Genomic DNA, 15743 nt, shown 5'->3' on the forward strand with positions numbered 1-15743 from the left:
TGAAAAAATCAGTGGTATCAGTGGTTGCCAGGATTTAAGAGGGGAGGGATGAGTAGACAAATCACAGAGGATTTGTAGAGCAGTGAAAATATCCTACATGATACTGTAATGGTAGGTCTATGTCATTATACATTTGTTAGAACTCACACAATGTAGAACACCAGAGTGAACCACACTGTCAACTATGGATTTGGGGTACTTATGATGTGTCTATGTAGGTTCATCAGTTATAACAAAAAGTACAACCTGGTGGTCCTTGCCACATCCAAGATCATCTAGGTTTTCCCCTATTTGATCTTCTAGGAGTTTGAGAGTCTTACATTTCACATTTAGGTCTATGATCCAAATCTGAGTTAACTTTGTGAAGGGTATTTCATTTTTTTGTATGTAGACATCCAGTTGTCCCAACACTGTTTGTTGAAGAGACTATGGTTTTTCTAGTGCACTGCCTTTCTCCTTTGTCAAAGATCTGTTGATGGTATTCATGAGACTCTGTGTCTGCACTCTCTATTCTGCTACACTGATCTTCTTGATTCTTTCATTAATTGCACACTGTCTAGATTACTGTAGTTGAAGACTAAGTCTTAATGTTCAACAGTACCAGTCCTCCAACTTTCTCTTTCCCTTCAATTCTGTGTTGGTTACTCCAGGTTTTGCTTCCCTCCATAAACGTTAGAAGTCATTTGTCAATATCCTAAAATTAGCTTGCAGGGGTTTTGGTTGGGATTGCCTTGAATCCATAGACTAAGTTGGTAAGAATGGACATCTTGACAACTTCTCTTTCTTTGAATGAATAAATTGATTCTTGCTGGGAAATTATTAAATGGTACAGGTGCAGGAACCAACCAGTAGATTGAATGCCACAACTGCTTCTGCTAAAGCCTGTTTTTTAATTTAATGTGCTTAAAAAGTCTTAGAATGAATGCGTACATCTGTAATAGCATCTATACACAATCAAACTGTATGGCTTTGGGAATAGTAGCTTGAGCCCCTAAACAGTGTCCCACTCCAGGAATTTTGATGAATGCCCAAAGCCAGTAAGGTTATTAGCAGGCACAAATGCCAATTACAAAAGAGTCAATAAGAAAGAAAGGGAGTGTTAGGAACCAAGATATAAGAGCAGGAGTTGTTAAAAAAAAATGAGATAGAAGATGGGGTGCCTGGGTGGTTCAGTGGGTTAAGCCTCTGTCTTCAGCTCAGGTCATGATCTCAGGGTCCTGGGATCGAGTCCCTCATCAGGCTCACTGCTCCGCAGGGAACCTGCTTCCTCCTCTCTCTTTCTCTCTGCTTGCCTCTCTGCCTACTTGTGATCTCTCTGTCAAATAAATAAATAAAATATTTTTAAAAAATAAGTGATAGGAGAGAACTTAAATACAAGAAACTTCAGGAAACTAACACCCAATAGTAAAGGCCAATTAAAAGACCCAGCACAGCACCTGCTCTCTGTTCTCTACAGAGAGCAAGACAAATCGGAATGCAAGCTAATCCCAGCATGCTCACGCTGATTAGTTTCAGAATGTTGGTGTAGTCCCCAAACCAGGAAGGCTAAGAATCTATCAGTACATGTGGATAAATCATACAATGACATGCAAGGCATAAAGTACTAAGAGCTGCTTTCTAAAAATGGACAAAGTACATTTCAAATTCAATTTGTTCTCACCATATTTAAGTTCTCCTGGTCATATCCATACATCATAAACAAGATATCACGGCAAATCTTACCAATAATCTTCAGTGGACACAGCTTGGAACCAACAAATCTTTTGAATGAGGTATTAGGTAGGAAGTCTTTGTTGCCAAGAAAAGCCTGTAAGACAAGTCTACTTTATTCATATTTAGAAGACCAAAATAAATGGTGCAATGAGCTCATTATATTTATAATGAAATGCACTGTCTCACATTAGTTCAAAACATTTAAATGAGAGAGCCTGGGTGGCTCAGTCGGTTTAGTGGGTGACTCTTGATTTTGGCTCAGGGTCATGAGATGGAGTCCCATGTTGGGTCCATGCTCAGAGCAGTCTGATTGTCCCTCTCTCTGCCCTACCCTGCCACCCTTGCCCTTGTGTTCTCTCTCTCTCTCTCTTTCTTTCAAATAAAGAATTAAATAAAACCTTTAAAAAAATACATTTATTTATTTTTTCAAGATTTTATTTATTCATTTGACAGAGAGAGATCACAAGTAGGTAGAGAGGCAGGCAGAGAGAGAGGAAGGGAAGCAGGCTCTCTGCTGAGCAGAGAGCCCAATGTGAGGCTCGATCCCAGGACCCTGGGACCTGAGCCGAAAGCAGAGACTTTAACCCATTGAGCCACCCAGGCACCCTAAAAGAAATACATTCAAATTAAGGGCAAAACTTGGAAGCAGGAGATAGAGATAAGCTGACTACTGGATTTTCCTTCAAAATCAGATGTCCAAAGCTATTATAAATAAAATCTTATTCCTTTGTAAATACAAAAGAAAGAATCCAGTGTCGCTGAAACCAAAAAATTAAGTTCATGCAAACATAGTCAAGACCTTTTATTTTGAAAGGACAGAATCATTGTCATTTTGATTTATAAGCTATGTGAAGGAAAGGAATAACATACCTTTAACACTAACCTCCATTTGTATGCCAATTTAATTAAAGGGCTCTTTGAGTATTTGATAGAAAAAACTGGAGCTAAGGCAAAAAATATTTTGATTCTTTCAGCTATCTGTGGTATTGTGGAAAATGTTATGAAAGCTGAAAGAAAACAAGGTAGAAATTAACTGGGACGCCTGGGTGGCTCAGTTGGTTAAGCGGCTGCCTTCGGCTCAGGTCATGATCCCAGCATCCTGGGATCGAGTCCCACATCGGGATCCTTGCTCAGCAGGGAGCCTGCTTCTCCCTCTGCCTCTGCCTGCCATTCTGTCTGCCTGTGCTCGCTCTCTCCCCTTCTCTCTCTGATAAATAAATAAAATCTTAAAAAAAAAAGATAGAAATTAACTATTCTTTTTTTTTTTTTTAAAGATTTTATTTATTTATTTGACAGACAGAGATCACAAGTAGGCAGAGAGGCAGGCAGAGAGAGAGAGGAGGAAGCAGGCTCCCTGCCAAGCAGAGAGCCCGATGCGGGACTCGATCCCAGGACCCTGAGTTCATGACCCGAGCCGAAGGCAGCGGCTTAACCCACTGAGCCACCCAGGCGCCCCGAAATTAACTATTCTTACACCATTACTAGCATGTAAGAAATGATATCATGGCAAGTGAGAGTAAATTCAATATGTTATGACCACTTAATTGACTTGTTCATTTCTCAATTCCCTTATCAAACATTTCTCAATAACCCAGTATGAAACATACATATCGATCAAACATCAGACTGATGATTAATATTAAAAACAATGTCTAGACCATAAACAATGATAAATCAACAATAAAAGAGTCTTGCAACATGACAGTTGAGAAATCAGAAACAGTATTGAAGATTTCTATAACTGGCAATGCTGAAAATAGGTTAGTGAGCTTTTTGGATATTTGAATCTTACACTTTAGATGACAGATCCAATACATGTCAAATTGTTTTTATATTTACTTTTAATATATTTTAAAACATCCTTGCCTTATTGTGCAGAAGATACTAGTTTATATTTTATTGTTAGAGTCATTAATATGACAAATAGTTTTCCCTTTTATGACATCTTATCAAGCTACATTCTGGCACATCATTTTTTTTTTTCCAGTTTTACTAATAACTTTATTTAAATAAGACACAGGAACTTCTATACCGAAAAAATACAAAACAAAAGCCACACATTTCCTTGTGTAAAGCCATATTGTATGGTAACTCCAATACTGTTCAGCGCAGTGGCTAGAATTAAACAGTACAACTATATACAAAATTTAAACAATTTCTGACAAATTTCTACAGCTGGATGTAGGATACATTTGAGCTCAACAACTTCTGGGAAGTTTACGTGGCAAAGCATACGCTTTAACACATTTGGTTCAAAACTTTAATATATGCTAAGAACAAATGTACAACACAATTAATATTTAATTTCTCATGAGAAAATAAAAGCACATGTCACTATAAATATCGTACATCAGATTTCATCACCAAAAAAGCATTCAGTCCATCTTTCAGAAATTGATATTGATACACTATTGCATCATATTTGGACAAAAGCAGAGCGTAAGATCAACACATTATGTAATGCTAAACCAGATATCAGAAGTTAATGGAGCTCATATTTATCTTACAGAACTAATAATTTTCTCCCTTTAACCATAATCTACAAAATATAGTATTTTCATCAAGGCCTGAGATTATTAGGGTGAAAGGTGTCTGCTGCTGAAGAGATTGTTTTAAAAGGTTCCCCTGTGAAAATGGCAAAAGTAAACTGAGTCCTTTTCCATGACAGTCTCCTACAATATAACACTGACTAATTTTAAAGGAGCCAGAATGCACCTTTAGGAGAGAATATTACTGCAAACTTTGGTGGAAAGAAGATAATTGGGATCATGACAAAATGATACACAGAATACATACACACGCAAACATATACATATACATATATATGTATAATTTCTTAAAAAAAAATCAATGGTGTTGCTTTCTTCTCTATCACCTCTTCCTTCTTCAACCTCCTTAGAAAATAAAACAAAGAAACCCCAAGGAATGACTGAAGGGAACTGAAACGTTCCTGTGACTGTAAGCACCTTATTCCCCTAATTCTTAAGAAAACAGTGCCATATACTGTAGGTACAGATGAAACAACTCTATGCTTTACTGAACTAAAAGCAATGGAATAAAAATACAAAAACTTCCCTTTGCTTTTGGAGACTCTCTTTGTGCTGCAGAAAACAAAGTCTGAGAGTTGGGCTCTTCCACTGACCAACTGGGATTATCTAGGGCTCTCATCACACAACTTCGTTGAGAATTCAGGTCGAGTCTGCAAGTGCAAGGCGATTTACTTGGGTTTTTGCTTTACTTTGCACATCTGAAATACTAACAGAACCATCCATGATACTGTGAGGAGAGGCTTGAAGAGACAGCTGCAAACTACTGCTTTTCTAAGTCACCAAACAACCAGCTTTCTGTGCTGCACTGCTTCTGAGACCCACACATTCTCTCTCCACATGAATGCAACTCATGCACCTCAACTGCTGGAGGAAAACAAGAACCAAAAAGTGTGACATTTGTAAACCCTCAAGTTAAAGAACTTCCGAGAGAGAAACTGAACATTAATAATGCCTTTAGCTAAAACAGCACTTTGTGACTTTGCTGGCCAATATAAACAAAAAAATCTCACCCATCCCTTGTGAGAGTTCACTTTTTTTTGCAATTAAACCTAGACTTTCTTGTTAAATTCCAACACGCACAATTGGAATGTTTATGTACAGCCTGGTACCGGAGACACTTCATTTGCAACATTGTAACAGTCAGGAACTGAGCAACACCGGAATTTGCTTAAAAAAAAAAAAAAGCCACATGTACACATGTTGAAACAGTGAATTCAACAGTTGTGTTTTACTTGTAACCGCACGACAAAAGTGATGTCAGACACCACAGATTTGCTGGTTCTCCTCATGTTCACCCATGTCCAGGATTATTGTTCTCCTAGGGTTGAATGCACTTCTTATTCGAAGAATGTGGAATGTAATGAGGAAAGGGAAATGCATAAAATAAGGAAAGGCAAAAGAGTGATGTTCCCTCTTTGGCTTTTTAGCTGTGAAATATTTAATATCCCAATATGATATACATTCCAAGTTACCTGAGTTTAGACTTCAACTGAAGTACCTGAAGCTAGGCCATAGGGTGGGCACTGTGCAACTGTTGTGGCCATTTACTTATTTATTTTTTTGCATTGTATGTATTATAGAAGTTAGAAACAAACACCTGGATCAATTGTAAACATGATCCTGAAGTACAGTATTTTCCATAGGACAAAACACAGCAAGACATTTTCTACTTAGACAGGCAACTTTTTGATATAGAGCTTATTTATACTGAAGAATTTGGAACAAAACACAGGACACAGTGCTAATCTGTCAAACATACTATGAAATGCATAGTCTCCACTTAAAACGCTGAATGACACACACATTTTGCAAGCAGTCCTGCTTTCCACAAAAACTGCTGAATAGGAGTTCCGTCCCTGCCAAGATCAGTGTTAAGAGATACTTTCTGATGCTGACAAGTATTCTGTTGGTGGTGGTGGTGTTCTGAAAGTTTGTCACTGCATGCAGATAAGCTGTCTGAGGTCTAGTTCCTAATCCGTGAAGGTAGGGTAGAGGCCAGCTCCCCCTCCGTTTTAGATGATCACATAGTTCTGAGCAGAGATGTGCTCCTCGCCCTGCAGGTCCTGCAGGAGCTGCTGCTGCTGGGATGGCTGTTGGACGGAGGCCTCCATGGTGCCCACCGAGCTGGTGTCATCGGAAAGAGACGTAAAGGAAACCCGGGAGGAGAGCTGCTCGACGGTCAGAGTGGCCAGGGCTGAGCTCTGGCCTGAATTAGGAGAGTTCTTGAGCATCAGGTCGGAGGCAGGTAAGAGAGGGCCTAGAAGTTTTCCAGGACAGAAAGCTGATCCGGTGGGGATGAAATTAACCTTGTTTTTGTCAGGACATGAAAAGAGAGGGGCTGAGATAGGCTGACGAGACCTTTATCAGGATCATAGAGTAAATCTTCTGTTGAGCAAGGGCTCCCATCCTGGGACTCGGGGGGGACAAAAGGGGGAGACACAGGGTGAATGGCTGCTACAGCTACTGCTGCGCTCCTGCACAGAGGGGGTCTGAGTGTCGATGCTGCCAGTGCTGCTGCTCTGGTAGTGAGCAGGGAGTGGGGCTCTTCGACCGTCCGGGATCTCCAAGGGCTTGGACACTTCCTCCTTCCCATTATTTTCTTTAATGTATACCTTTTCTAATTCAGGACTTATCCCTTCTACATTGCAGGGCACACGTGAAACGGAAGATTTTGGCACTGCTATATTTGACAGCGGCATAGGGACTGATCTTGATCCAGCAGCCCGAGTGTGATTGATTGTTATATGGTTGCCATGAAGAGGTGACTGACGATCTTTCTCCTTACTGTGCCGACTACTCTGTTTACTACGTTGTAGTTGCTGCCTCAGTTTGGCAATCTCTTTTAGTTGATCAGCACTCCCCCATGATGCAGAACGCTGATGTGACCTTTTTTCTGCTCCCTCTTCTGCCCAACAGCTAGGTGTCTGAGTAGCTTTATCTTTCATGCATGAAGGGTAATGAACATGAGGATTCCGTGGCCACTGTCCTGTGAGATAAGGTCCTGTTATCGTATCCAAAGAAGAGGTTCGCCTTATTGTGCTAGAGGTTCGAACTTGCTGAGATTTTGGCCTGTCCACTCTGCATACGGGCGAGCCGGGGCTCCGTCTCTCAGGTGAGTTGCTCCTCCGGTGGTTCTCGGGGGACCGTCTCGGGCGGCCCTTGGCCCGCGGGGCCTGCTCGGTCGGGGCCGCGGCCGGCGGCAGCGTCGGGCTGGGTGGGCTGGAGCCGCGGGCCGCGCCGGGGCCCGGGAGATTGCCCAGCGAGGCGGCGGCGGCGGCGGCGGGTGGGCGCGTGGGACTGTGCTGGCTGCCCCGCAGGAGCTGGTAGGGCACGGTGGCGCGGATGGGCTGCAGCAGCCGGCCGGCTCCCGCAGCCGGGGCGCAACCCACGCCGCCGCCGCCCGCACCGTTCCTGCTGCCGGCGGAGGGGGCGGCGGGCGGGGAGCCCGCGGCGCTGCGCCGCATCCTCTGCGGCGAGGGATGAGGGGTCTGAGAGGAACTGGAGGAGGAGGCAGTGGACATGGTGGCTCCGAGGGCCCGGGACGACGCCGGCCGACACGGAGGCTCAGAGCGGGAGGCCACATCTTTTTTATTTTTATAGCTTTTCTGTTTTCTGAGTTCTAAGAAGGCACACAATCAGAGAATCATATAACATACTAGAAGTCAGTAAATTGTAGCACATAGTCACTTCTTTCTTAATAATTTTCCAAGATTCCTGGTTCCAGATAACTGTTACAGCTGGAAAATCCAGAGTACAACTCACACACATGATTAATAAATGTCAGAGAAAAGATCTGTGGAAAATCGGATTAGACTGTTCTTCAACATACTCTTTTAAAGCAGGGTGTGTCTTATTCCTATAAGAAAATGATCATTTTTCAGCCTAGAAAAGAATCAGTGAATACTGGTTGCTATTATCAAGTAGGCTTTGTAACTTCCCCAGTAGAAAGAGTGGGAGTAAGAAAGTTTACCACATCATGTAAGAGAATTATGTTGGGTTTTAGAGAATTATCCTCTGAAAGTGAAACTATTACACATTAGATGGAAGCATTGTTGCTGTGAGCTAAAAGAAGTTCTTTTTTAGTCTCTTTAAACATATGAAGGCTTAGGCTCATCTTTATGCATGTCTAAAGTTTAATCTGTCCTAAATGCGTAAGCATTAATGGCCTTCTCACATCCCCTCCTCATGAGGTCCTTTGCCACACTTAAATGACAATTATAAGTATGAAATTTCTATTTGTGGAACAAGGGGTAGCTATGATCTCACTTTGATCCCAAGATGGATATCCAACTTCTGAACGCTTGGGAACAAAGGCAACCTGTTATTACATGAATTCTTTGTGACTGGAGAAGACAAGGTAGAAGGAGGAAGGGGGTAAGTGTCCAGGGCCAGGCTGTGGGTCTTCTTCCCGGTGCTCTGTTTTGTGTCACTTGTAGCTCTGGGAGCTTGCCCACATCCTTAGGAGGTATGTCTGCAAACCCTACAAAAGACATTGCATACTATAAGCCACAATCCTTCTGGCCGTACCAATAGTGGTGCCCTGGGAATGGCCTATATAAAATATTTCCTCATGTATCGTGTGTTTCACAATGAAGCTGATGGAGGCTGGGAGGTTGTATTTTGCCATCTCGTCAAAACTACAAAAGAAAAAGGGAAGTTGACATTCCCTTGCTTCCAGAATGTGATGCTAACCGTTGAAGATAATGAACAGGTAAGTGAAGGCAAACAATTTTCCACTCTCTTTGGGAATTATCAAGAAGTTATTGGGTGGGGCACCTGGGTGGCTCAGTGAGTTAAAGCGTCTGCTTTCAGCTCAGGTCATGGTCCCAGAGTCCTGGGATGGAGTCCCACATCAAGCTTTCTGCTCAGCAGGGAGCCTGCTTCCCCCTCTCTCTCTGCCTGCTTCTCTGCCTACTTGTGATCTTTGTCTGCCAAATAAATATATCAAACCTTAAAAAAAAAGATGTTTAAAAAAAAAGGAAGAATTTTAGGGCCCTTGGGTGGCTCAACTGGTTGAGCATCTGACTCTTGATTTCAGCTCAGGTCGTGGTCTCAGGGTGGTGAGGTCGAGCCCTGTGTCTGGCTCTGCACTCAGTGTGGAGTCTGTTTGAGCTTCTCTCTTACTTCTCCTAGGCTCCTCCCCAGTCGTGCATGTGCATGCACTTTCTCTCCAGCTCTCTCTCAAATAAATAAATATTTCTTAAAAAAGAAGTTATGTGATGTAATATATCTACTTAATAAAGACTTCCGTGAGAACACAAAGTCAGGGAATAAAGTAGCCCCAAGATAGTCTTATAAAGAGGCTGTTTATTTTACATACAGGGAGATAAAGTAAATATATAGGTTAAGGAGCAAAACAATGGAAAGGGTGGGGTTAGCCAATAAAGGTTACTACTGACAAACGAGAAACACACTTAAGGTCAAGCAAGCATTCTTTCATTTTCAAGCAAAAACTGACATAAATTGTGATGGTCTGTTACAAGACCTGATTGAGAAAAGACACTTCTGTTCTACTTTATTTCATTCAAACACAAGACAAAATATTTGACACACTCATAAAATAAAATGAAACATTACTTGATGTTATTTGTACCTGAAGGCCCAGAATTCTTTGGAATTTGTCTTCAGGTACTTGTGTTTCCTGGACCAGGTGGTCCCCTGCTGTTCCCCATCCACACGTCTTAACCAGCATCTGCTGGAATGAAGCCCAGGCTGTTGTTGGGCAGATTGGAGATCCAGCTGCTGGCAGATGTAAACAAACCATGTTGCAAGTAGACAACAAACCTCTGAGCTAGAAAAAAAAATGCAGAGAATTTCTTCTTAAATGTTGTAGTATCTGTATAAATATCTTATCTGAAATTAAATCTTTTAACACATGACAGTTTGAAGTTTTAAAAATATATTTTTAAATTTTATATTGTATAAATATGGTAAATTTTTCATGTTTAATCCCATTGTATGTCAGAGTTGTTTAGCAAAGTTTACAAAGTTGCAAACTTAGCAAAGTTTACAAAGAATTTTTTTTCAAATGACCAAGTATATCATTAGGTCATGTCTCACTTAAATATATAAACTTTAAAGATTAGAACATTCACATAGCTAATAGTCATGTGAGTACTCATATACATTTCATTTTATTTTTATTTTAGAGAGAGAGAGAGAGAGAGTGAGCAGGGGGAGGGGCAGAGGGGGAGGGAGAAAGAGAATCTCAAGTAGACTCCACATTGAGCACGGAGCCCAACATAGACCTTGAGCTCACCACCCTGAGATCATGACCTGAGCCTAAAACAAGAGTTGGACATTTAACTGAGCCACTCACACTTCCATCATATACATTTTAAATAGCATATTACAGTAGATGTCAGCCAGACACTGGTCTTAGCCACTCCAGTGCTGTGCAGTGGGCTCATGAAAGAAGTAGCCAGGGTGAGAGAGATGTAGGTTAACTTGGGCCCCGCAGCGTGGGTGCCTCACCAAGGCTACTGCTAGGGAAGTATGTCTGACCTGCCTGCAACAGAGGTCTCACAGGGTACCATCCCCTCAAGGAGATCAAACCAGCCACTTGGAGACTAGTTGGGGGACATCAGACCTATTCTCTTCTGGAAAGGTCAACAACCCACTATGACTGGTATTGATATATATTTTGGCTATGATTTGCCTTTCTTTCCACATAGGACCACAGCAGCCAGCACTATTATTCAAGAGTTCATGGAGCGTCTGATCTACAAATATGGAACCCCTCATGACATACCTCAAATAAAGGGAATCACTGCAGGTCAAAGAAGGTGCATTCCTCAGTCTTATGGCCTTGGAAGGCCACTGGTCTGAGACCATAACCACCATCAAGAGGCTGCTAGCCCAACCAAGCAATGAAATCACCAGCCAGTAGAGATGCCAGCTGCGAGATGACATCCTGTATCTATGGGTCCTGTCCTTAAGGACTCATTCGATACCTTAAACAAATGACTGAATATATTGCTGCTTCCTCTAATCAGTAGAACACGGAGTCTAAGAAAAAAGGGGTAGGATTAAGAATGGTCTTACTCACTGTCATCCAGTAACTCACTTGGGAGTTTGTCCTTTCTGTCCTCACAATTTAAGGCTCTTATAGATCGAGAGGCCCTGGTCCCCAGACAGAAGACATGTCCACTAGTTCACACAGTAAACATCCTAATAATAAAGCCATGACTGCTGGAAGGCTATGACTTTGGGCTCCTCATGATAGAAGACTAGAGGGCAGCAGTGGCAAAAAAGGAATTACTATATTGGCAGGAGTCATTGCCCTTGATCATCATGATGAGGTAGGGATTCTGATACAGAATGAGGATGGAAAAACATACTTGATGTTCACGAGATTCAGTGGGACATCTTTTGTTACTCTGTTGCCTTGCTTTCCCTATAAAATGTACAAGTACTGCAACTACTTGTACATTTTATAGGGTTACTGTTACAGGCACAGTAACCCTTCAGGATAAGGGCGTGGCTTGCCACATCAGGAGACACAGCTGAGAGGGAGGGGAATCTACAGTGGGTAGTACAGGTGGGAATTCACAAGTGACAGCCATGGCATTAGGATCAGTGGCAATGGCAGATGTCATACTTTGTTTCACTCACCTTCTTCTTATAAGTTTCCCCAGAAATTCTGACCTACCCATACCCTGGAAAACCTGTACCTGGATGAAATAAGCTTAATGTGAAAAACAAAAGGATCTGCGTAATGTAAGAGGTGCACTCTCTGTTATTTTGGTTCTCACCCAACTTCCTTTCCAAAGTAGGTGGAGCTCCCAGATGTTGTAGGTGTTGCTTTCTAAGTGCTCATTATTGCCCCTCTATCCCCCAGGGCAAATGGCAGTTGCCTTACCTAGGAGACTACACCAATAAAAGTAGCCTTAAGCAATAACTAACTGCTGTGGCAATGCAAGAGGCTAACTCCTTAACTTCAAGGCGGGACAGCTTCCACGATGCAGTTCCTGGATCCATAAGCTCCCCTGAGATCAGACTCCAGCGGGACTTAGCTGAGCCACACCCTTCCCTAGCTCCTTTCCTTGCCCTCCTGGATTTCCACATGACCTTCTCCTGATGGTAGACCAGCAATAAATCACGTGCTCCTGACTCCCTGTCTCTGGCACTGCTTCTAGACAACTCAAAATCACTTACTGTATTTTTAAATTACCCTTCAATATTTTATTACAGTATTCACAAAATTAGGTCAGACCCTGAAAAATGATTACTATAATTATGTTAAGTCTATGTTAACATTTTCTGTCTGGTAGTTCTGACCTTTATAAGAATCCAAAATTACATTGATTGAGGTTGTTTCAAGTTAGTATCTTTCCTGAAATATACTTTACTGCTTAAAACTTGAGAGGGCATTTTATAATATGAGAAACATCCTTTTCAAGGAGAAATATCTAAAGAGAAAACTAAAAAAAAATGTTGGCTTTTGTTTGAACAATTAGATGAATAAGCAAAAGTAATCTGTTGCATATTCGTCTAGTAAGTGACAGATATAGGATTATAACCCTAGCAACAAATTCGAGTGCTTTATCTTTTTCACCACACTTGCAGATAGTGATGTACCTATTGTTGGCATAAAGAACCAGGACCAAACTCATCTCTTTGCTATTATTAGAGGAGACAGGAAGGACATTTTTACAAGCCATTTTCCAAACCCGTGTTACCATGTTACCATTTCTAACCCTTCATGAAACAAAGAGATTGGAAAGAATCAACAGAAATGAGTAAAGGGACCCACAAAGAACATTTGGAACAGCTTAGTTTCCATCACACTCTAAAACCATCTTGTGAACAAGAAGCCAGGGAAGAATCAGGTTCTCTTCTGGGGGCATGTAGAGACATGGGTGAGAAGTTAACTATGCACTTCATCTTTAAGTCTTTTCCTTGTCTGACACTCACTTAGGGCCGAGACAGTCATCAAGCTGCTCTGAATTGAATATTACCTGAACTGTCACTGTTTGTCTTCCCATAAGGAATTCTATAAAGGCCAAGGATGTAACCATCTTCAATTACAATATCATACACTTCATCTGGGTAGCGCCAATAAGAAATAATTTGGCTCTAGATAAAGAAAAAGGAAGGCTTTTAGGATACAATTTCTGGTCAGTTAATGGAACCTGATAATAACCTAAGCTTTTAATGTAATAATGGACCTTGTATAGTCAGTCTCTCAACCTCAGGACTATTTTTTTTTCACTAGTTCACTGATTCATTCAGTAATAGATATTTTAGAACATCTATAAACATCATTCTTATACATTACTTTTTGCCTAACTACTAATCACTCAAACGTTTACCTGCTCAGCCATATACAATTTTAAAATATATGTTTATCCACAAATGTTTGCATGTCTATGATTATAGCTAAGCTTATATCTGGAATTTGCATGTATACAAAAAAGAATTTATAAGTCTTCCACAAAGGTATTTAAATGCCGGTATATATATTTTCACCCAGGGACAAAGTAAGGGTGAAGGGGAAACTGGAGCCACAGAACAGTAAATGGGGACTATTCATTGACCCATATCAAAATATATGAATACAGGGATATTTATTTGACTGCAGCTCTATTAAAATAAAAGCCCGCCCTCCGCAATTAAAGAGAAGCATCCCCTGTGTTATTTCAGCAGCTTAGCATTCATTTCCTTGCAACTTACAATGTTCATGTTCACTTCAGGGTTCTGAGCTCTTCGATATAGAAAGGCGCCTTGCATAGTCCCAAGAATTAAAATGAGAGACTTCACTCTGGAAAGGTAGGACATTTGGGATCTGCATATAAAAGGAGATGTTAATGCTACTAAAATTGCAGCAAGTGATACCATTTGACTGTTTAAATAATTCTGTGAGTTAGGGATTACTGTTTTCAGGTCAGAAAACCAACGCCCCCCAAAATTAAGTAACTTGTCTAAGGACACACAATGTATAGTTGGCAGTCAAGAGTTCGATCCGTTCTGACTTCATTCCCACATCAGTGCTTTGCCAGCTGTCCTCTTTTGCAGCACAAAACCCTCTGTGAGGTCTCCATTATAGAATTGTTTAGCCCAATTCCAAAAACTTTATCATATACTGCAAGTTAATTGATACCTGAATTAATGATGTAATGATATTCTTACCAGACTAACGCTTGTTTATTTCCTTAAAAGATTTTATTGATTTATTTGAGAGAGTGTGTGTATGAGTGTGTGTGTGTGTATGTGTGAGAAACAGAGTCAGAGAGAGAGTGCAAGAAGAGGGAGGCTCAGAGGAAGAGGCAGACACCCCACAGAATGGGGAGCCAGATGCAGGACTCTGGGATCATGACCAGACCCAAAGGCAGACAATTAACTGATGGAGCCACCTAGGCGTCCCTAGACTAACACTCGTTTAAAGTATGTTTAACAGTTGTTGAGTTTTGGGGAGGGAAGGGGGATGGCGAGAATCTTAAAACAGTAAGAAAAATAACTTGTTATCTATAATGGAACCCCCATAAGACCATCAGCAAATTTCTTTAGCAGAGACTTTGCAAAATATAGATTGCATAATATACATATATGCAAAAATATATATTATATACATATATATGTGTGTATTTAGGATTTTATTTTATTTACTTGACATTCAGAGATCAGAAGTGGGCAGAGAGGCAGGCAGAGAGAGAGAGGGGGAAGAAGGCTACCTCCTGAGCAGAGGGCCTGATGTGGGGCTCGATCCCAGGACCCTGAGATCATGACCTGAGCCAAAGGCAGATGCTTTAACCCACTGAGCCACCCAGGCCCCCTATTCAATATATATTGAATATATATTCAAAGTGCAGAAGGAAGGGAAGAAAGGAGGGAAGGAAAAAAAAAAAAAACCTGCCAACCATGAACATTCAACAACCCAACAAAGCTGCCTTTCAAAGTGGAAGGGCAGATAGTTTTTCAGACAAGTAAAAGCTGAAGGACTTTATCACCGGTACTAATTGGGCCTTACAGTACACATTAAAGGGACTTCCTCAAGCTGAAATGAAAAGGATGATAAGTAACGGGAAATCATGTGAAACTATAAAACTGTTCAGGTAAATATATAGTTGAATTCAGAAAACTCTAGTGTTTCATGGTGGTGGTAAATCTTGAGATTTCTTACAAAGCTGGTAAAGAGCAACTGTGAAAGGGAAGGTAGGAAAGGCAAATCTGCTTGACCACAAAGGCTTTTCTAGACGTATTAGTGAAAAGTACTTTCAGCAGTTCAGAAGGTGGAAATTGACTTCCGTAAAATTCTGTCTACCATTTAGAAAATCTTCATTTACTTATACGTATCCTGTTTGAGGACCACTGTCCCAGGACCACTGTCCTATCCAGTACTTCAGTTTCTTGGGCAATATCCCCCATTGTGCCCATCCACATTCCGAAGGTGTCCCTGTTGGAGAGCTACTTCATGAGAAAATGTGTTCCATTTTTAGATGCACCTACTTAAAATTATTCCTTAAATTTCTTCTTTGAGAA

The 15743-nt window shown here is 41.2% G+C and overlaps 3 protein-coding genes across 3 annotated transcripts in view; 1 reads left to right on the forward strand and 2 right to left on the reverse strand.

The window, feature by feature from the left end:
- Positions 1-3685: 3685 nt before the first annotated feature.
- Positions 3686-8858, reverse strand: LOC116573355 (glucocorticoid-induced transcript 1 protein-like). Its single transcript, XM_032313432.1, is given in 3 exon segments — positions 3686-6621; positions 6624-6684; positions 6686-8858. Coding segments are annotated over 3 exon segments (1506 nt in total). The 5' UTR covers positions 7784-8858; the 3' UTR covers positions 3686-6274.
- A 36-nt stretch (positions 8859-8894) lies between these two features.
- RNLS (renalase, FAD dependent amine oxidase) overlaps positions 8895-15743 on the forward strand; it is a 263258-nt gene continuing 256409 nt past the window's right edge. Inside the window, exon 1 of the mRNA XM_032313446.1 lies at positions 8895-8973. The gene's annotated coding sequence lies outside the window, so the exon portion shown is untranslated. The remainder of the gene's footprint in view (positions 8974-15743) is intronic.
- Positions 9489-14448, reverse strand: LOC116573360 (gastric triacylglycerol lipase-like). The gene is made up of 3 exons (XM_032313453.1): positions 13938-14448; positions 13223-13340; positions 9489-10053 (listed from the first exon to the last, which is right to left on the reverse strand). Exons 1-3 carry the CDS (start codon positions 14100-14102, stop codon positions 9944-9946), a joined length of 393 nt encoding a protein of 130 aa, XP_032169344.1. The 5' UTR covers positions 14103-14448; the 3' UTR covers positions 9489-9943.

Source organism: Mustela erminea, chromosome 14 (genome assembly GCF_009829155.1).
Source record: "Mustela erminea isolate mMusErm1 chromosome 14, mMusErm1.Pri, whole genome shotgun sequence".
Classification (NCBI taxonomy): Eukaryota; Metazoa; Chordata; class Mammalia; order Carnivora; family Mustelidae; genus Mustela; species Mustela erminea.

Bases quoted from the DNA above. Each gene is read 5' to 3' on its own strand.
- LOC116573360 (XM_032313453.1), bottom strand. From the start codon at position 14,102: ATGGTATCACTTGCTGCAATTTTAGTAGCATTAACATCTCCTTTTATA. The intron at 13,341-13,937 runs GTAAGTTGCAAG...TTCTTTATCTAG, and splicing joins CTGAAGTGAACATGAACATT to AGCCAAATTATTTCTTATTG. The intron at 10,054-13,222 runs GTAATATTCAAT...TTTTTTTTCTAG, and splicing joins GACAAACAGTGACAGTTCAG to CTCAGAGGTTTGTTGTCTAC.